Genomic DNA, 22,242 nt, shown 5'->3' with positions numbered 1-22,242 from the left:
CACCTGTGGTCACCCAGTTTTCTCCAACAGAATCAAAGGGGCACTCTTTTGACACTCTCCTCTCCCACCCAGTCTACTTCCAACCTACCGGAAAGTTCCAGAGACTTCACAAATTCATGTCGATGGCCAGCAGCTACTTCCACGCTCCTCTCATTTCTCGCCTGGCTCAGACGACCTTGCTCAGGGAATTTGCTGACCTCCTGATCCCCATTATGTGCCCCACACACGTGCTTGCTGCGGTTTTGCTGGCACCCTGTCTCCTCCACAGCCCTCACCTGTGTCCGTCTGGGGAATGACTGGAATCCAGGAGAGGAGGCACGGTGTGTGCTGTTCACGGGTCCAGCACGTAGAAGACACTCGATAAACCTAAGTTGTCCTCGTTTGCAGGAGTCCCTTCCACAGCACATGAGCTACTCAGCCTCATCCACTTTCAGAAAATATTCTAGGCCTGAGAAAACACAAAGAAAACTGAGAAACATGAAGACTGTTACCTCTGAGCTAATGGAGTCAGCCCTGGTTGGATGCCACAGCCCCCCTCCATCTTCCCATCTACCCCAAACACAAATGCATCACTGACTACATCCCTCAGTGGGAAACGTCAGGTTCCTCCACCTTGCATGCTCCCTCCAGCCTGCCCTGTGCCCGGGGGTCATGGGTTAAGTGACTTTGGCTCGTGTCTCTCCCACTCCACCTGCCTTCTGCCCAGTGCTTGTCATTATTATCCTCATTGTGCAGTAGAGGAAACCACGTCTCACAGATTCACAACCACACACTGAGTACACTCAGTCCACTAGCTTTGAAGAGGAGGGAGGGGCTCGAGCTGCAGGGAGACTGCCCCCTGCCCACGCCCAGCGCCACACAACTCCACCCGAAGGACAGGCAGAAAGCGGACCCTGGACTCTGAAATGCCCCGAGGTGATCTGGCCAGAAAGCTTATCTCGGCCTGAATGCCAGCCCTTGGATTCCATACGGGGAGGGAGAGGGGGTGGAAATGACAAAGTACAGGGAAGGTTTATCCCCAAGCACCGGGAAGGACACTTGAACAACCGCAAGAGGGACAAAACCAGCAAACTTCGCCGCCCTCTGCCAGGCATCAGGGTCATGTTCCGGCTCCTTTACCAACAAAGACTGCTCACTAGCCACAGATGACTTTTCTTTCTCAAAATATAGATTTTCCTAATGGTAATGGGGTTAATATTTTACTAACAGAGATATAATACCTCTTATCTTTTGCTTGTTTCAAGTACTTTCAAAACAGTTTCAGATAAATACCTGAGCCATAAAACAATGGTGACATAAATTGTGATTTTTCAAATGTACTGGATGGGAAGGAATAATCTCCCTTTTTTAGAAACACACAATCTGATAAACCTTGTTTTAAAAGACACTTAAGTTGAAGGGTTCACAGGGTTAATTTACACTGCAGGGAAAGTTTAAACAACTGTTTCTGCCTGCTCTTTTTCTGAAAAATAAAAGGACAGATACATGCATGCTCATATAGGAGGCAATGGCTTCAACTTTAAAATTTTTCCTTCCTTCTCTAACCATAATGACCCTGGATGGTGGGGAACTCTACCCAGGGAGCTGCTGAGCAGAGTCCCCAAAGGCACAGCTGGGGACAGGACCATCCTCTGAACCTGGACTTCTGCCCCTCTAGTGAGGGCAGAGAATAGGCTGTCATCTCCAAACTGAAATATCCAAACAAACATGGCTCAGGGACGCCCTAAGGCCGCTCTCCCGCTCCCAGGAATCGACGCTGCCCCGGCCCACCAGGCCCACAGCACCTACCCGATCTCCTCTGAGTAGGCAATCCACTCTGCTTCCACAGTCTGAGGTTCCAGGGCACATGAGGGGGCAGCACTCCCACCAAGCCCTGAGGGGTATAAATGAAAATGAGTGAGACTGGGGGGAATGCAAACATGTAATAAATTTTATTGCACTATTAAGCAAAACAGAAACAGGAAATTAAAAGGAAAGGAAGCAGACAGACAGAAAGATAGTGTAAGAAAAGAAAGAGCAGGAAGGAGGGAAGCAAAGGAGGCAGGGACGGAAGGAAGGTGGGAGGGAGGAAGAGGGAAAAAGGAAGGGGTAGGATCCTCCTGGCCCTCGGCACTGACGTACCTGAGACAGGACACCAGAATGGGCATATCTGCCCAGGGTGTCTCAAGCACGTTCCCCAGACACTGACATGTCAGTGTGTGAGTTGCGGTGTGAGTGTTTCTACTGCCCCACGTGGGTGACCCAGTCAGCAACCTGGGAAGACTTGACTCACTCTCCCAGACCCACATGGGTCAGGCTCACCCGGGGTCAAGGCTAAAACAGACAACTCCTGACAGGAGGGAGTTCAATGCCAAGTCATGGGAAAGGCCCGCAGGCCTGGCACTTTGGCCTCTGAGAATCAGAGGAGAGCAGCCTGGGGCAGTAAAGGCAAGAGAGGACCTGACCAAGCCTGAGAAGCTGATTCTAAGCTCCCCAGGATGCCCGACACCCTGTTCCTTCATGTCAGGGAGACTGGTCTCCTCAGACTGACCTGTAGGCTGAAGCCCTGAGGCCGGGCCCCTGCCCTCTGCAGACCGTCACCAAATACTCAAGCCCACCTGCTCCCAGTGCCGTTTCACTCTCAGCATTACATCCTTGATTTCAGTGAATGTTGTACTACGCTCCTTGAGGAAAGTCTTCCTTTCTTCATGTTACAGCTGGGAGACGGAGGCCCAGGGTCATGGCTTCGTGTGTCAAACCCACAGGAGCCAGGCCCTTCCAAGCTCAGCTGACCTCTGAACAGGGGACCAGAGAGGGATGACCAGCCCCAGGGGTGCTCCAGGGATCTGGGGGCAAGAAGGGAGGCAGAAAAAATATTAGAAGTTCTATGATAAATGCTTTAATGTTATTTCTTTTAAGATATTGTCTGTATGTTTTTATAATATGTGTAACATTTGTGCGTATAAGATAGCTGCACGTTCAAATACATTATTGAACGGAGTGCGTGATCTAGAGAGTTCAGAGACCCTGTCTCTAAACTTTCACTCCGGAAATCCTCTCCAAAGCAGCAGGTCTCAGAGGGGGAAACAGCAGGACCACCCTGCAGCAGCTGCCTGGGACGCAGCCCAGAAGCTCCCTGGGTGGGAGGAGTAACCCAGGGGCCCCCAGAGTGGCTGCTCTGCGGGGTCAGCCCACGTTCCATCGGATTCTGCCGCCCTCTAGTGGTCGGCGCGGTGAACTGAAAGAGCGCTTCCCTGGGGAGGACACTGAGGGAGGAATGGAGACGCAGACACGGAATCTTGGAAAAGTGGACAGGAGCACAGGAAACCGCACACAAATCCTGCACGCTGCAGGATTCCTGGTCTATGAAGTTAAAGAACAGCAAAGTGCATGAGGAGACCCTGACCTGCTGAAGTCTAGTTAGGACAGAAAAGGGACACCCGCAGTGTCCCGGGGCTTAACTGAAGTCCTTACATTTTTTGTTTCTTTGTTTGCTCTTTTGTTTGGGGGGGCGGGGCAGTTAGGTTTTTTTTATTTATTTATTTTTAATGGAGGTACTGGGGATTGAACCCAGGGCCGCATGCCTGCTAAACACAGGCTCCACCACTGAGCTGTACACCCCCTGTGAAGGGCATCTGGACTTCCTGAAGAGTTAGCTCTTATTCTTTTTCTTTATTACTTTTATTTTATTTATTTTAATACAATAATATTCATTTTAAGGATAAAACTGTTTGCTTAGAAGAATATTCGGACATCAGCATCTCTGTCCAACCAAATCCCCACTCATTGGTCTGTCCCATAATGCTCCCCAAACTCACTGTTCCCCTGAAGCCTGGGAAGGTAAGGATGGACCCCTCCCACTCCTACCCCCACCCCCACCCCCACCCCCACCCAAACACACACACACACACACACACACACACTTCCTGACTTTGCAAAAGACCCAGTCTGCTCTGCCATTTCCCCCAAAACAACAGCTTTCCTCCTCCACCTGCCCCCTCCCCTTCCACCTCTCCTGGCATCCCTGCTGAAAGGTTACAGGACACACTCCCTACACTCACTGGCTCAGTGCGCATTTATTGACAGCTGCAAGCATTTGTAGAAGACAAAGTCTCCTGCCCCAGGCAGCCTCACAGCCTGGCCACCTGACAGGACACGAGGTGAAGTGGAGAAAAATCACAAAACAAGACAACCCTCAGGTACTGAAGAGAAGTCACACCTCAGGGAGACGTGGGCAGAGCTCCTGGAGGAGTGCCCCCGATTTCAGCTTTGGTGCCCGGGGAAACTCTGAATTCCCTGGAACAAAACTGAAAATGGCAGGTCAGAGCCTGACCTCTCTGAGGAGGCGTCTTCCTTGCTGAGAAGGCAAGGGCTCCGGAGAGCTGGAATCAGAGGTTCAAAGGTAGAGGGAGGTGTTAAAGGCTGAGTCCCAGGAAGGTGGGGGATGATGCTGAAGACTCTACCTGGTGGTGGAGGGGACCGCAGGCCTCAGCCACTCCGACGTGCACGCAGCCATCCTACACCCCCCTCAGCTTCTCCAGGTGCCAGTGTTCAGCAGCCTTCCCACCACCCCTCCCCTCCGGCCATGGAACAGTTCACTGCTACTATCATTCTTGGTGCGTCCTCTATCAGCCAAGGCAATCCACTCACCACTCCGTCACACCCTGACCTTGATCGCCTCATCCGATGACAATGTCCTCCCTGCACCGCTCCTCTTGCGCCGCAGCCATACCTTGGTCTTGTCATTACCTGGACCTGTAACATCATAATCTCAGCTGTAAGTATCCCACACCGTGCCCAACACCTCCCGTCTCTGCACATCACTCTCTCGCCAGTAATTTTTCTACTCCCCAAACCTCTCATACTTTCTTTCCCCTCACAACCCTCCTTCTTCACTGTTTCCCCTCATCCTCTGTCTAATGCACAGACACCAACATAGAGTCAAGGAAAATAAAGAATCAGCCAAAGATGTTCCAAACAAAGGAGCAAAATAAATCTTTAGAAAGTGGCCCTAATGAAATGAAGCTATGTAATTTACCTGACAGAGAATTCAAAATAGCTGACGTGTATTTTCCTTAACAGCCATCCTGCTATTTGTAATAAATGCATGGCTTAAATCATATATGGTCATTATTTTGGAAATATTCCACAAACCCTTACACAGCGCTCCCTTTGAATATAATTTGTGTTTAATAAATAGCCTCCATTCACCCAAAAACAAACAAACATAATAGGTGACTAAGAAGCTCACCCAGGTCAATGCACGAATAAAGTGAGAATTTCAGCCAAGAGGTAGAAATATTTCAAAATACTAAACTGAATTAACAAGCTGGAGAACACAATAATCAAGCTGAAAAGTTCATTAGAAGGGTTCAACAGACCAGATCAAGCAGAAGAAAAGATCAACAGACAGTGAAACCTCTGCCTGAGCTATATCCTCCACCCATGGCTTAGGCCCATTAATACAACTTGACAACCAGCCTTGCAAAGGTTTTGACTCATAAACTGATTTAGCCTAAGCTGCAAAAAATTGCGCTCCTTTTCCTGAACTCCCGGTCTCAGTACCACATCCCCCTGCAGAGTAACTGGGAAGTATCCCAGATTCCTTTCTCAGGACCACGTGCATTCCACCAGTACCGAGTCCTGTTAGTTCTGTCTCCTATCCACAAGCCCTCCATTCCACCCTTGCCTGAGAACAGGATTCCTAGAGTTTTCATCTGAATGACTTAGTCTCCTGTGGGTCTGCCTGTATCTTCATTCTCCACAGTAGAGTAACCTAAAAACTAAAATTTTTTTCTATGAGTTTGTTGGGTTTTGTTTATTTCTTTGTTTCTGAAGTCATAATTGAGCTGCAACACTATGTTAGTTCTGGTGCACAACATAGTGATTGGATACATCTACCCATTTGAAAATGATCACCACAATGAGTCTAGTTACCACCTGTCACCAAAGAAATATATTACTTTATTATTAACTTTATTCTCCACACTGTATATTTCATACCTATCACTCGTTTATTTTGTAACTGGAAGTTAGTACCTCTTCATCTCTCTCATCTATTTATCTCCTCCCCTACTCCACTCTAGCTACCATCTATTTGTCCTCTGTAACTTATGCTCTGTTTCTGTTTTATGTTCATTCATGTTTTTTAGGATCCCACATATAAGTGAAATCATTCAGTATGTGTCTTTCTCTGACTTAGCATAACACCCTCTAGGTCTATCCGTGTTGTCATAAATAGCAAGATTTCATTCTCCTTTACAGCTAAGTAATATTCCATTTTATATATTTTATATATATATCACATCTTCTTTATCAATTTGTCTATCGGTGAACGCTTAGGTTGCTTCCATATCTTGGCTATTGTAAATAATGCTGCAGTGAACATACAGGTGCATCTGTGTTTTTGAATTAGTGTTTTTGTTTTCTTTGGATACATACCCAGGATTGGAAGTGCTAGATCATATGGAAGTCTTAATTTGAATTTTTCGAGGAACTTCCATACCATTTTCTATAATGGATGCACCAATTTACATTCCCAACAACAGTGTACAGGGGTTCACTTTTTCCATATCCTTGCAAATATTTCTTATTTGTTATACGTTTGATAATAGCCATTCTAACAGATGTAAGGTGATATCTCATTGTGGTTTTCCTTTGCATTTCCCTCATGATTAGTGATTTTGAGTATCTTTTCATGTGTCTCTGGGCCATCTTTTGTCTTCTTTGGGAAAATACCTATTAAAGTCTTCTGCCCAATATTTACTTGGGCTGTTTGTTTTTTTGATGTTGAGTTGTATGACTTCTTTGTATATTTTGAAGATTAACTCCTTCTCAGGTATATAATTTGCAATTATCTTTTCTCTTTCAGTAAGTGGTCTTCTCGTTTTGTTGATGGTTTTCTTCGCTGTGAAACAGCTTTTTAGTTTCATATAGTCCCATTTGTTTATTTCTGCTTTTGTTTCTCTTGCCTGAGAAGACATATCAAATAAAAATTACCAAGATCAATGTCAAACAGCACACTGCCTATGTTTTCTTCTAGGAGTTTTATGGTTTGGGGTGTTAAATTTAAGTCCTTAATCCACTTCAAGCTTAGTTTTTTAATATGGTGTGAGAAAGTAGTCCAGTTTGATTCTTTTGCGTGTAGCTGTCCAGTGTTCCCAACACCATGTACTGAAGAGGCTGTCTTTTCCCATTGTCTATTTTGCCTCCCTTATTGTAGATTAATTGCCCGTATAAGGGTCAGTTCATTTCTGGGCTCTCTATTCCATTCCATTGATCTATGAGTTTGTTTTTGTGCCAGTACTATACTGTTTTGATTCCTGAAGCTTTGAAATATAGATTAGAGTGTGATACCCATATTTTTGTTCTTTGTTCTCAAGATTGTAGCTATTCGGGATGAGGATGGCTCCCAGGTTTCTGACATAGACACCAGGGTTGCTAGTAAGAACATGAATTAAGAGAGAATTCGGGGGTAAAAAGTAGTATTCTGCAATCAGGAGAGGGAGTAACATGTTATGTTTTGAACAACCTAGGTGTTAATTACTTGTGGTATGAGAAAGTGATTTTATTTTTGTTTGTTTGTTTTCTTTTCTTTTCTTTTAATATTTTTATTGAGTTATAGCCATTTTACAATGTTGTGTCAAATTCCAGTGTAGAGCACACTTTTTCAGTTATACATGAACATATATATATTTATTGTCACTTTTTTTCTCTGTGAGTTACCATAAGATCTTGTATATATTTCCCTGTGCATACAGTATAATCTTGTTAATCTATTCTACATTTTGAAATCCCAGTCTGTCCCTTCCCACCTCCCACCCCCTTGGCAACCACAAGTTTGTATTCTATGTCTATGAGTCTTTTTCTGTTTTGTATTTGTTTTGTTTTTTTTTTTAGATTCCACATATGAGCAATCTCATATGGTATTTTTCTTTCTCTTTCTGGCTTACTTCACTTAGAATGACATTCTCCAGGAACATCCATGTTGCTGCTGCAAATGGCGTTATGTTGTCAGTTTTTATGGCTGAATAGTATTCCATTGTATAAAAACACCACTTTTTCTTTATCCACTCATCTGTTGATGGACATTTAGGCTGTTTCCATGTCTTGGCTATTGTAAATAGTGCTGCTATGAACCTTGGGGTGCAGGTGTCATTTTGAAGTAGGGTTCCTTCTGGATATATGCCCAGGAGCAGGATTCCTGGGTCATACGGTAAGTCTATTCCTAGTCTTTTGAAGAATCTCCTTACTGTTTTCCACAGTGGCTGCACCAAACTGCATTCCCACCAGCAGTGTAGGAGGGCTCCCCTTTCTCCACAGCCTCTCCAGCATTTGTCATTTGTGGATTTTGAAACATGGCCATTCTGACTGGTGTGAGGTGATACCTCATTGTAGTTTTGATTTGCATTTCTCTGATAATTAGTGATATTGAACATTTTTTCATGTGTCTATTGATCATTTGTATTTCTTCCTTGGAGAATTGCTTGTTTAGGTCTTCTGCCCATTTCTGGATGGGCCCATTTCTTGTTAAGTCGTATGAGCTACTTATATATTCTGGAGATTAAGCCTTTGTTGGTTTCATTTGCAAAAATGTTCTCTCATTCCGTAGGTTGTCTTTTTTTTTTACTTACGGTTTCCTTTGCTGTGCAGAAGCTTGTAAGGTTAATTAGGTCCCATTTGTTTATTCTTGCTTTTATTTCTTTTGCTTGGGTAGACTGCCCTAGGAGAACATTTTTGAGATGTATGTCAGATAATGTTTGCCTGTATTTTCTTCTAGGAGATTTATTGTATCTTGTCTTATGGTTAAGTCTTTAATCCATTCTGAGTTTATTTTTGTGTGTGGTGTAAGGGAGTGTTCTAGCTTCAATGATTTACATGCTGCTGTCCAGTTTTCCCAACACCATTTGTTGAAGAGACTGTCTTTCTTCCATTGTATATTCTTGCCTCCTTTGTCGAAGATTAGCTGACCAAAAGTTTGTGGGTTCATTTCTGGGCGCTCTGTTCTGTTCCATTGGTCCATATGTCTGTTTTTGTACCAATACCATGCTGTTTTGATTACTGTAGCTCTGTAGTATTGTCTGAAGTCTGGGAGAGTTATTCCTCCAGTCTCTTTCTTTCTCTTCAGTAATGCTTTGGCAATTCTAGGTCTTTGATGGTCCCATATAAATTTTATTATGATTTGTTCTAGTTCTGTGAAATATGTCCTGAGTAATTTGATAGGGATTGCATTAAATCTGTAGATTGCCTTGGGCAGTGTGATCATTTTAACAATATGGATTCTTCCAATCCAGGAGCACGGGATATCTTTCCATTTTTTAAGTCTTCATTAATTTCCTTAATCAGTGTTTTATAGTTTTCCATGTATAAGTCTTTCACCTCCTTAGTTAGAATTATTCCTAGGTATTTTATTACTTTGGGTGCTATTTTAAAGGAGATTGTTTCCTTACTTTCTTTTTCTGTTGATTCGTTAGTGTATAGAAATGCAACTGATTTTTGAACGTTTATCTTGTAACCTGCTACCTTGCTGAATTCTTCAATCAGCTCCAGTAGTTTTGGTGTGGACCTTTTAGGGTTTTCTATATATAGTAACATGTCACTTTTACCTCTTCTTTTCCAATTTGGGTCCCTTTTATTTCTCCTGCCTGGTTGTTGTGGCTAGGACTTGCAAGACTATGTTGAATAGGAGTGGTGAGAGTGGCAGCCTTGTCTTGTCCCAGATTTTAGTGGGAAGCTTTTGAGTTTTTCACTGTTGAGTACTATGCTGGCTGTAGGTTTGTCATATATAGCTTTTATTATATTGAGATATGTTCCCTCTGTACCCACTTTGGTGAGTTTTTATCATAAATGGGTGTTGAATTTTATCAGATGCTTTTTCTGCATCTATTGAGATGATCGTCTGGTTTTTGTCCTTTCTCTTGTTGATGGGATGTATTACATTGATTGATTTGCATATGTTGAACCACCCCTGGGTCCCTGGGATGAACCCCACTTAATTATGATGTGTAATCTTGAGAAGTGATGTTAAATTTTAAAATGTAATTTGGAAATTATTTACCAATTAACTTACCTCCTCTTTTAATAGAAATTGAAAACAAAATCTTGTATTTATAGACACATGATGCATCAGGTATCTAGAAATTTAATGAAAACAGAGTTCTGTAGTTCGAGAAAGGGACTGAACAGGAGACGTAGCTGTGGAAGTCACGAGTATGTGGGTGAGAGCTGACTTCTAGAGTATGGATGGGAAATAACATCCAGGAGGAAAAGAGAAGAGAATCTAAGACTAAATCCTAGGAAACAACATTTTAAAAGCCAGTACAAGGAGAGTCTGCAAGAAAAAGAAATGATTGAGGCAGATGAGTGGAAGGGTTTGACATTACAGAGCCAAAAAGGAGAAAATGAGAAGAAGGTTTTGATCAAGAAAGTCCAATTCCTCAGCTAGAAGAGATATTTCACTCATGTTTGGCTGGTTGTATGTCTGCATATTTATTTATACGGTACCTTATTCTAAATAACAATTTTGAACAACTCTTTAAAAATGCTATCAAAACAACAATGAAGGGGTGGGGGTAATAGCTCTGTAGTAGAATGTATGCTTAACATGCACAAGGTCCTGGGTTCAATCCCCAGTACCTCCATCCAAATAAATAAATGAGTACAAATAAACTGAAGAGATGAAATCAAGCAAAATGAAAATATAAAATAAAATCAAGAGAGAATATATATCGAAAATCTACAATTATTAGAAATATATAAGACACAAATTGACCTGAACTTCTAGCAGCAAACACAAGGAGGGAAACATGAGCAGTTAAATTCATTCAACAAATATTTATTAAGTAACCATAATGTAACAGCCATTGTAACCTTGGGCTTTGGGATGCATGTCCCCTATGGGACCTATATTTTGGAGGAGACCTCAGCATCAATCAAATAATCAGGAGTAACTGTAAATTGAAATAACTAATCAAAAGTTAAGGAACAGTATTCTGTGAGACCAACTAATGGAAAACATTCCATTTAAATTGGAGAGAGAGCCTGAGCATCAACTGAATGAGTAGCAATGAACCAGAGAAAGAGTTCAGGGGTGAGGGCAAAGTAAAAAATAAGTCTGTTTCTCCACAGCAATGCCACTGGTATGTAGCCCCATCTTACACAAAGAGTGTGGTTCCTGGGAAGGCAAATCTTATGTATGGTCAAAATGACTATTAAAAATCCTTTATCTTTCTCCTCAAGTACAGCTCCATGGCTGGGGTGGACAGCCCCATGCATAAAGTAGGCATATAATGTATAAAGTTTACAGTAATGGACATAACATTATAAATAGGGTTGCAACAAATGAAACATGCATTTTAAACATGAAAATCATACTCAGTGCTTGAACAACTCAGATGGAACAGAGGTCTCATAAGAAACAAAAGTTAACATCTCCCTTTTCACACTGAAACCAAGGCTGACACGTCCTGAGTCGAGTGAAATAGTTTTCCATTTACATCGCTGCCTTGTTTTACCCGGTTCTTTTTTCTTCCCTTGGCAGAAAATTCATAGTCGAACTTCTTACTATTCTTTCTGGAATTACTCAGGCAACTAGTCCTCTTGTTTACAAAGATTATTCCTCTTTTGTGTGGATGATTCATATCACACGCGTACCTTTCTTTTTTTTTCCTCTAGTTTGAAGGAAATATGCCCATAGCTCATCCAAAAGTACTACACTATCATAAAGGTACAAGACAAACGGAAGTGGGGATAAGCATAATGCAAAATATATTAACATACAGAATACTTAAACTTCACACAAACACTCCAACAATGTATTTGTGTGACTTTGTTGTTGGGCTGAACCACTTTAATGAGTTTGTCAGTGCCTCCACTACTCCTTCCACACGCTGGGGGCGGGGCAGGGCAGGGCCCCGCTCCAACCTACACTGCACTTCAGATTTTACGTCAGTCAGAGCCCAGTCAGGAGACAGAAACCACATAAGTCATTTGAACAGGGAAAATTAGATGAGAAATTCTTAACTAGAAAAAGTAGTTAACTATTAAAGGAGGTAAAAAAAAACCACACTAAGGAATAGAGAAATAGCAGACATGGGGGGCACACGTTCCCTCTAGGGCTGAGGCAGACACCCAAGCAAAGGAGAAATTTGGGAGAAAACTCTCGTTAGAGAGGATCTGGGATTCAGAGCTTGTTGGGCAAAAGGGGACTGTAGCCCCCTGGAAAGTGAAGAAGTTCTACAATGTGTCACCAGCCAAGGCTGCTGGGCAGGACACCACCCACTGGAGGACTGCAAGTTTCCACGGGAAGCAAGCCTCTGGAAAACAGCCTGCTGCAATGCCAGACACGTTCACGAAAAAAGAGAGATCTTGGACCTTGTGCAGGCCACTGGCTGTCCCATCGTAGGATCCAGAAGAAAAGCATCAGACTGACAACACAAGCCCTGCCCTCTGCTATGTCCGCGGTGTCCCCTTCACTTACTGACACTGCGCCACATGCGAGAGGAGATGTTTATGGGGTTCAGCTCCAGGACCACAAAGCAGGGGAAATACAGGGTAGATTGGGGACCAAGAGGCAACAAATTCATAAGGAGCACAGTCCACACTTTGGCCACTCAGCTGCCACACACACAGTTGAACTTCCACATAATAACACAACTCTGCCTTCTCACCCATTTGTAAGCTCCACTTACAAATGCAGAATTTCTCACCCTTTCCCCAAAATGAGGAGACAGACAGTCGCAGAAATTGGAGCCAACACTGCTCGGTTATCCATACCTCAAACACAGTCACAATGCCTTGGATCATTCTGGTCCCCAAAGACTATATTAAAAACATGACCTCCAACAACTTGAATATAAGCATAAGGGAAAGAAGAAGGGAGAGGAAGAAACTGGAACATGAACACAAATCAACACGCACTCACACATGACAAGAAAGAGAAAACATGCAAGGCTGGTAGAGTCCTCTTTCTGTCACTGGTCACAGGGCAGAATCGGGACCCATCACTTCTTCCACTTCCCACCTTCTGTGTCTTCTCACCCAGAACCAGAGCAGGTTCAGAGTTCTCCACCTGGCTGAGTGACCACACCTCCATTCCCAAAGGTCTCAGTCCTCAACAGTCCTGCTTCTCTTTCTTTGCTGTAGTTTTCCATTAACATTTACCATTGGACTCGGGAGTCCTGAGAGACAGTACGCTGATAGCTGGCTCCATGCTCGTGCTCAAACCTTTCTGCAATTCCCCCGGCCTCTGAAAGCTTTCTCTTCATTTATATCTTAATTCACACAGCAATTCTCTATTTTCCACTTGCTATTGACAAAAATTAAAAACCCACATCTTTCTCCTCAATTCTTTAAATAAACAAAGTACAAGTTTTTCACAGGTAATGGAAATTTACTGAGGTTTGGGAAAATCGGTGTGTTTCAAATCAACTTGTTTTCAAAACAGAAACAGGTTCACAGGTATAGAAAACAAACTTACGGTTACCAGAGGAAAGGGGGTGGCAAGGGATAAATTGGGAGTTCGAGATTTTCAAATACTAACTTCTATGTATAAAATAGATAAACAAGTTTATACTGTATAGCACAGGAAACTATATTCAATAACTTGTAGTAGCCTATAGTGAGAAAGAATATAAAAAGGAATATATGCATGTATGTGTATGACTGAAATACCATGCTGTATACACCAGAAATTGACACAACGATGTCAACTGACTACAGGTCAATTTAAAAAAAAAGGAAAATGGGTGTGTTTTATCCATCTCAGAATATGAAATACATAAAATAAAAATATCACACTACTTTCAGGAGCCACCCAACTCCCTGGAAATTTTTCGATGGTCACCTTTTCTGGCTTGATAGTGCAGATCTCTCAGATAGAGCAGGGACCCACTGTCAGCCTCTGGGTTCTTCTGCACAAACTCAAATTGGATAAAGGAAATACCACTTTATTCTGCAGAGTAATTCAAACTCTCATCACCTATCCTATTCAAACAGTATAAAAACCTCATGAAATATTTTTCATTACCAAAAGAAAAAAAAACTTCCCAAAATAAAATGCACCCTATCCCCAAACCAGCTCCAAGGGTCAACTTTTATAATCTGATACTTGAGCACATGGCATGAACTGACTCTTCTCCTAACCATGCACCCAGGAGTCTGTCTCCAGAGCAGGTGGGCAAGACTCCCAGCCATCAACAGTCCACTCTGAGGCCTTAATCACATGGGATCTCCAGCTCCAGGAAAGGCCACAGTGAGGGGTCTGGGACAGTGAGGGGGCCCTATGGGGTTGCAGCCCCAGGGCTGCAGGGGAGTAATGGAGACTGAACCCCCGGGGGAGCATCAGCACCACAGCCTGAGCAGAACCCCTCCTCTGGGAGGCTCACAGGCTCCTCCAGAGAAGAACTGTTAAGGGGCACAGGGAGCCCCTCAGACCCACCCGCCGTGGAGCAGACAGTCATGGACACATCTCCTGATATAAACATGAAGTATGGAAAGAGGGCCCCAGAGAAGGAAGCCTGAGGGAAGGAGAAAATGTGGGAGCCGTCAGTCATGTTATAGAAGGAGACATCCCCTTCCTCGTGGTCCAGGAACACCCCCACCTTGTGGGGAACCTGCCTACAGGAGAGCTCAGTTTTAGGGTTAGTACGGGCACAGTATCCACTTCCAAATCGACCCAAAACCCAGAACCCCCTATCTGGTGATTCTACGTACCAACCTTTCCTGTTCACACCTTCCCTACAGACTCCCAGAGCCCACTCGCTTCTGTCTCCATTCCTGACCTCCACCTCCCAGTACCAGCGCCCGGCTGCGATGCTCTCAAAGCCCAGTACGCTGCAGATGTCTGATGAGGGATTATTGCAGTCCTTCCAGGCCACACTTTTCATTTCATGAGAGATGACAAGGTCTGAATGGGCAGATCCTGGATCCAGAGTGACAGGACCTGCAGAGAAAGTTGCCTGTCATACAAGGCCTTCCCCTGCCCCATAACAAGATCTCCCAACCACTCCCCAGCTTGGACTCCCAACTGCATGGGGGGAAGGCTAAGCTGCCTGAGATTAGAAACTTGTGAATCAAGCCCATGGCCCTCCAGGCTGGAGAAGGAACCACAAGGCTGATTTGGGGGTTAGGTATGTCCCAGGGCCCTTTAGGACCAGCCTGGACTCCAAGGGCTGAAACATCTCTACCTAGCACCCAAAGTCAGCCACACCCACCAGCCCCAACTATGTGACTATCACGGCCACATCCCACCCCACCACCACCGATGACACTGGCATCTGTATCATCACAGACAACTGAAGGGGAGGCCACGGGACAGCAGTAGGAATACTCAGAAAGGACACAAAGTCACTCACAGGCCTGGAACTTCTCCTTCCGCCAATCTACAAGAGAACCATGGGCTTCGTTTCAGGGAGTTTCAGAGACTATACACATTAGGGTCGGTACCTAATCAAATGAAACTTACTGATGAGAGAGATATAGGGAGAAATGCCTTGGAAACATTCAACTGATGCATTTATTTCTTCACACACACACACACACACACACACAGAGAACCATCATGCTGCAGCCTCCCATGAAGGCTAAGCCACAAACCTTAATACCGAGGGACTGAGAGGCTTGATGTCAATTTGAACATAAACATCATTGCCCAGATTTCACTATAAACTAATGCTTTCTCAAGGCCCTAGTCATACAGCTATCCTGAAAGCTAGGTTTTCTTGAGAAAGAACTGGGGAGATCATAATTTTCAAGGCTTCCATTTAATGATCAAGAACTAATTGAGCTGAATGTGCAGGTTACCTCCAAGACATCGGTAGACAGAATACAACTTGGCTGAACTGAACTCAAAGGATGACTACAAGCCTTGAGTACAAACAATCCAGGACAGAGCATCAGAGAGGTCTTCCCCAGCTTGGAGGCAACAGAGAGGTTTCAAGGAAGGAGAGAGATGTTCAAAGTGAGAAACACATATATTCAGTGAGAGGAAAAGACACTAACGAATTCTCTTCACCTTTTCACAGGGTAGTGAAGCAAAAACATCCCTATACAGAAAGGAGAACCCAAAATATTGGATCTAGTCATCTGCTGCCCCCGATAACTGCCCAGAAAGTTTGGAAGCTTCCAGGAGAAACTCAATGTGCTAGGCTCCCAAAGATGTCCATATTCTAAACTCCAGAATGTGTGAATACATTGTGGCAAAGGGAACGTTATAGACGTGATTAAGATCCTTGAGATGGGGTCACGGGTAGAGGGGGAACAACAGTGCCCAAATAGCAGCACAGGACCTGCCACTCCTCAGCAGACCCCAAGCCAAGCGTCTTAAGGGCCAGCTCAGGCTAGTCTCCACACGGTGATGGCCGGATGCAACTAAGAGGAGAGCGAAGGGACCCCTACCCCACTGACTCAGAGCCACATAATCTCTTCCAACCTTCATACTCCCTTTTAGGAAGAAGAAAAGAAGCTTGTGGGGCATAGCAAAACCTATAAAAGTCATAGGACCCTGAAATGTCTGCACTGGGAGAGCTGTTGCCTCCAACAGGGTGGAGACTGGGGAACAAGGTTAGAACCTTTATAGAAATAAGTAAATGACATTTTCTTGCACATTTGGGGTATAAATATATGACCACTATTTCCACTTAAGACAGGTTTATGCAGAAATTCACATTTCGATCTCTGTTGATTTGCTTGATGGAAATAAGATCACACAAAATGGCCTGACTCATGTGATCCTTTGAGAAGAAAATGAACTCTAATTCACTTGTTCTTCACAAAGGCACTAGTTGATACCAGATATAAACTTCTATATCACAGCCAGCAGAGGTTACCAAAGAAGAAAGGGGAGGAGGAGAAAAGAGAATTGGCATTTGTGAAACTCTACAATGTGTCCAGTGTTCTGCTATTCTTCACTTAATTTCCACAGAAAATCGATAAGTTACAAATCATTTTTTCAATTTTATGAAAAAAACAGGTCAGACCTTTGGTCTCCTCACACTATGAATCTGTCAATATAAAATGTAGATTCTGGTGTAATACGGTCTGTCCTTACAGAAATAGAAAGGTGTATACAGGTATACATTAAAACACACACTCTTTAATCAGGCAGACAAGGGGGCAGATGCTAAAAGAAGACTATCTGACCCTCAGGTTTAACATATAAATCCCAGGGAGAATCAGTAACAATCCCGAAGGCGAGATCCTCACTCCTCACACCTCCGGTCCCCAGGCTGCCTTCACCCCTTGGAATACTTCTCTCCATCCCTCACAGTCTATATTTCTGACCATAAAAAGAAACATTCCAAGCTAGGAAAGGGCATTGAACACAGGTTCAGAGGATACAGATTTTTAACTCACCCCAAAGCTGATGGGGCCTCTGGACAACCCCCCTTGCAGTAGCATCCCCCGCACCACACTCCTGCCCCAACCACCACAAGAAGGTTGAGGTGGTCTCATTATCAGAGGCAAACTCAATTAGGCAGTTCCTTTAAAATGGTTTTAAAATAAGTGTCTTTACTGAAATTTCTCAAAGAGGAATCGAGCAGCTGATTACCCTTTATGCACCGAAGTAACTTGTACATGTGCCGTGTGCTCCCCAACTCAGAGCTACATGGCTGTGACTTGTGGTCCCTCTTCCACCCTCCAAGCCACCCCAAATCTCTATAAGGTGAATCTCAGACACTCTACTTCCTCATCATTGCCTCCTCTCTTCCTCCTTCTGGTCTTATCTTCCCTGATTTTCTCCCCACCCTTTTTCTGGGAAACAATTTTGATTCCCCTAGGTTGCTCCTTTCCCAGTCCTCACACATTGCCCCTAATAAGCCCAACAAGGAATGAGCCTATCAGCAAATAAGATTTCACAGAAAAGGAGAGAGAATGATTATTACATTTGGTTCCTGTTACACAAACATATACATAGGATTTTGCGTATAATTTCTGATCTTTCACAGACCCTCATCCTAAGAATCCATAAACATCCCACAGGTTCTGGACCCCAGATTCAGAAAACTTGTTCTACAACAACTAATTCTTCAGCAACCAAGGAGGCTTGGAGGAAGAAACACAGCCTGGACAGGGAGTCAGAGCATAAGGAGCAGAGAGAACACCAATACCCAGAGGACAAGGAAGAAGCGGGAAAACCAAAAGTAGATCCAAAAGAGTAGGAGTTTTGGAGCGACACAGATCAAGAACCAAAAGGCTCCCTTAGGAAAACCTGAGTCCCAAGCAGGCAAGCATGGTTTCTGGAATCTTCTCGAGATGAGAGATTCCTGAGTCATTATGCTGCTGCCATCTCCCCACACAACTGACGTCTCCATTGTCTCTGCACCAACAAGAAGTAGCAGCTGGACAAGGAGTTTGGGGAGAGTGTTGCTAACCCTAACAGTGACCTGCGGGGGGATAGCCCAGAATGGAGGCAGCCCTGTGTTCCCACAAGAAGTCCCTGCAGACTCCAGATGGAGACTACAGAAGTGATAAGGAGACAGATCACCAACCCCTCCCTGGTGTGGGGGCCCCTGATGGAGAAGAGGGCAGAGTCCGGGCTGGGAAGGGGAGGCCACAGGAACTCAGAGCCACTCACCTGCATACAGCTGGGCCTTCCTCCAGGCTGAAAGGGAACACACCCTGGTAAGACCTCAGCTAGAACCAGCCCACTCAGCGTGACTCCGCTGGCCCTTGCCTCCCCTCTGTTCTGCAGGTGAGACTAACTGCAGTGGGGGAGAGGCTGGAGACAAGGTGACCTCCTGCCACGTGCAGACAGCAGGTCCCACGCGGAATCCCCTGGACCACAGGGCAGGAGGCCTGCGTTGCAGGCTGAGTTCCTCCACTGTCCCGCTCCTACGATGCGACTTTTGGCAAGTTACTTAGTTGTTCTGTGCCTAAAAAACCTCAAACATTTTTGGTAAGGAGGAATATACCTCGGTGATAGAATACATGCTTAGCATGCTGTGGTCATGGGTTCAATCCCCAGTACCTCCACTAAAACATTTAAAAACCTCAAAAATTAATATACAATCTGCATTCACTATTGCCACTAAGGATCAAACAAATAAAAGACAAATTATTACATTGTTCTAAGAAAGAATTCTCATATCCAGTCTTTTTCTGGCAAAGATATCTTTGGGAAATCACTTGAAATGGGAATTATATAAGCACAGGAATGTGAGGTGAGCTCTGGGGTAAAAGTGGCCAATCGTTCTCAGATGAAATATTTCTAGACATAAACATCATTTTTCTGGGCTGTTGACAGCCCAGCCCATGACATTTCCATGCACGGTCAGCTCAGTCCGCCCCCTCTCCTAACAATCACTTTTTGATCAGCACCCACAGAAACTGGACAGACTATACTCTTCTCGGATGGTGTTTTGAGGTGGAGACAGAAAGTCACACTCCTAAACTTAATCACCCCCTTCATTTATAGCTCCTTTAATGACATCTCAGTGCACGTGGTTTTGGCTTCCAAGTACTGACTGAAAACCAGATGCATTCAAGGCTTGAAACTATCCGTATAGCGGGTCAGTCAGGGTTGGAATAAGACCCCAGTGCATGGCAGGCCCCAGGGGTCACCGTCACAGCCACGCTCTGAAGCACTGGGTAGCAAAGAGCAGCCCAGATCGGGGAGACCCCTGGAGCTGGGTTCTGCCTCCCACCAGCTTCCACATCCACCCCAGGGGAGGGGGTCCACATGTTTGTGTCTAGACAGAAACAAGGACAGCGGTGCCCTGGCACAGGCAGGAAAGGAGACCCAAGCACATCTGGAGAGTCACTCACCAGCCAGGTACACTGACTTCCTCCAGGCTGAAAGGCAACGTACAGGAAACACGTGAGCTGAGAACCACAAGGTCTCCTACGACGGGGATGCAGAGAGCTCAGGAGGAAAAGCAGGACTCACCAAGTTGTGCCTGGAGTTCACCTGAAAGAGAGTGAAAAAAACACATGAACTCCCATCCCTGAGAAAAAGAATCCACAAAAACAACCTCTTTGTATGTGACCTGGAAGACGTTCCCACTCCAGACCCGTCCGAGCCTCCACGGCTCCGGCCGTCCTCCCTGCATCTCCCCAGCCACCCGCTCCGGGCCTGGATTTCCCTGGAGGGCTGGAGCCCAGGACTCGGCCCTGCGGTCAGCTTGGCCCTCTCAGCACAGGCTGCCACTCTCGCCAGCCGTGGCCGCTGTCCTGTCTTACCGATCTCCTTCCGTGCCTCCTCCTGTTCCCGCTGGTCCTGCTCCTTATCCAGGCAGAGACGCTTCTTTTTCGCAACCTCCTGTAACTTTGTGGCATGTTCTCTCCTGGTGTAACATCCAGCCCCAAGGAGTAGGATCATCAGCACAGTCAGGCTCACCTGGAAAGCCAGCTTCCAGGGAGACGCCTGGGGGAAGAAGGGCGCTGCCGCCCAGCCACAGACCCCGTCAGGGCCACAGCCCGGGGCGGCCCAGCCCGGCACACTCAGGAACGCCCGACCCTCCTCCCGCCCTGCCGGAAGCTGGGAGCAGCGCTGACCTGGGATGAAAATGGCCATGGCCTTCTCCTGGCCCAGGACAGGGTTGAGGAGGGAGCAGGTCACGTTCCCCACAGAGCTGTCTCTCACCACCAGAGTGGCCTCCACACTGAACAGCCCTTCAGCATCCTGGGCGTGGGCCTCAGAGAACGCCAGGAACTTCCCTCCACGGAGGTCTCTCCACTGCACCTGGGGCTTCGGGAACCACCCCGAGGCCGTGCACACCACGCGGACCCCGTCCTCCTCCGGGCCTGTGATGCGCACTGCAGGGGCAGAGCCCACACCTGCGGGAGGGATGATGTAGAGCCCGGGGGTGGGGGGGCGCCTGGCTGCTGTGGACCCCGGCAGCGTTACGTGTGCACAACTGCAGGGGGAGCCACTCACTCTGCTTTTGCGGGGCTCTGGGGACAGGCTGCCCCCTGCAAGGAGCAAGGCAGCGGCCCTTCCACGGGGAACAGAAGGAAGGAGACCTACAGGGACTCGGGGCCTGGGGCCCTTCTCCCCAGTCAGCAGGTGGAACGGCTGACACCCAGGTGAACAGCGGGAGGAATCTGGCCCAGGGTTCCATCCCTGTCCTAACGATCCTCACCTCACACACTCTCCCAGGGCGCCTGCTTCCACACCCACTGCCTCTCTGTAAATCATCACCAAAATTAGATCAGCTGACGACGCTGTCCCCTGAGGAACCCTCTTATACCTACAGTTCACCTCTGCTGGGCTTCCTCACACCCACTTCAACCTCCGAGTCCCAGAACTAAGGATGTGACTTTGCCCTGTCAGTGATAGGTTATGAAAATTAGGCAGGATCTTCACTTATCTTCATGTCCAGCTCGCCCTCTGCTACACACTTTTTAGTGCCTTCACACTGTGCCCCTGGGCTGGGTCATGGGACTTGACCGGCCAGTGGGAGATCAGCCATGTGACTCGAGCAGAGGCTGTAAAGGGCTTGCGCCTTGGGCTGCCTCCGCCTCAGGAAGAACCTGTTTGGTCGAGCGCAGCCTTTGCAGCTGAAGCTTTCCTACAGTCACTTCAACAAACCCCTGTGAACAGACCCAGCCAAGGTCCTCATGTGACCTCCTCAGCTGACTGTAAGGACAAATAAAATTTTAAAGTAAGAGGCTTCATTCAAGGGAAGAGGTTTACCACCTCTTTTTCTTAAATCGTTTACTTTGGGAAACCTGTAATTGTAGGTACTTTCTCCCCTCTTTGAAACGTATATAAATCCTTTTGGAAAAGCTAGATAGGCTTCTGCCAGCTTTGTGACCCAGGAATGGCTTTCTCTAGAACCTGGGGGCCATCTCTCTGAAAAATAAACATCAGGAGAGCTGGTTCTCCCACTTTCCCCTTCCCTGTGGGAGGGTAGGAGCCTAACTTCAGGGGGCACTGTGCTCCAACGTGTAAAGCTTCCCCCCGTCATAAAGATATGAGGATTTATTTTCCTCTGGGTAAAGCCAATTAGCTAACATGGATGATTACCTCAAATACCAGGAAAATTTAGGGTGAACCACGTGGCAAATGGTGCTTCCAAGTCCTATGACTTGAGGATTAGTTAGGTAATCGGTTGCATCTGCTTGGCTTTATAAAAGGGGGAGATTTCTTTTTGTCTTTGCCATCTCTTGGTAGATTGCCTGCCATGTGTATCACATTCTGCTTTAATGCCCTTTTAAAAATATAACTGTTTTCTTTCTCTACTAACTTTGTCAAGAGGATTTTGGTTTCGGAGGTTTTGTTTTTAATTATATTTCGCCAACGTGACTAAAGATGTATAAGTC

General features: G+C 45.6%; 1 protein-coding gene and 1 pseudogene across 10 annotated transcripts in view; both read right to left on the bottom strand.

Annotated features, from left to right (window-relative positions):
* Positions 1 to 2,585, bottom strand: part of LOC116147833 (butyrophilin-like protein 1) — a 140,367-nt pseudogene extending 137,782 nt beyond the window's left edge.
* Positions 2,586 to 2,602: 17 nt separating this feature from the next.
* The window catches only part of LOC105090857 (butyrophilin subfamily 1 member A1), a 58,981-nt gene continuing 39,341 nt past the window's right edge, over positions 2,603 to 22,242 (bottom strand). For 8 of the 10 annotated variants that reach the window (XM_064476344.1, XM_064476348.1, XM_064476345.1 and 5 more), the window contains 7 exons: positions 20,473 to 20,754; positions 20,158 to 20,358; positions 19,865 to 19,885; positions 19,744 to 19,770; positions 18,554 to 18,580; positions 15,333 to 15,359; positions 10,798 to 14,920 (listed from right to left, as the gene is read on the bottom strand). In XM_064476344.1, coding sequence (XP_064332414.1) covers positions 14,259 to 14,920; positions 15,333 to 15,359; positions 18,554 to 18,580; positions 19,744 to 19,770; positions 19,865 to 19,885; positions 20,158 to 20,358; positions 20,473 to 20,754 — 1,247 coding nt within the window. In that variant the 3' untranslated portion in view covers positions 10,798 to 14,258. Of the gene's footprint in view, positions 2,826 to 4,629; positions 4,735 to 10,797; positions 14,921 to 15,332; positions 15,360 to 18,553; positions 18,581 to 19,743; positions 19,771 to 19,864; positions 19,886 to 20,157; positions 20,359 to 20,472; positions 20,755 to 22,242 lie in introns of those variants that run through there. The other 2 variants (XM_064476351.1, XM_064476350.1) reach the window with 2 other exon arrangements.

This window comes from Camelus dromedarius, chromosome 19 (assembly GCF_036321535.1).
Source record: "Camelus dromedarius isolate mCamDro1 chromosome 19, mCamDro1.pat, whole genome shotgun sequence".
Classification (NCBI taxonomy): domain Eukaryota; kingdom Metazoa; phylum Chordata; class Mammalia; order Artiodactyla; family Camelidae; genus Camelus; species Camelus dromedarius.
This window is presented reverse-complemented; position numbering and strand designations above follow the sequence as displayed.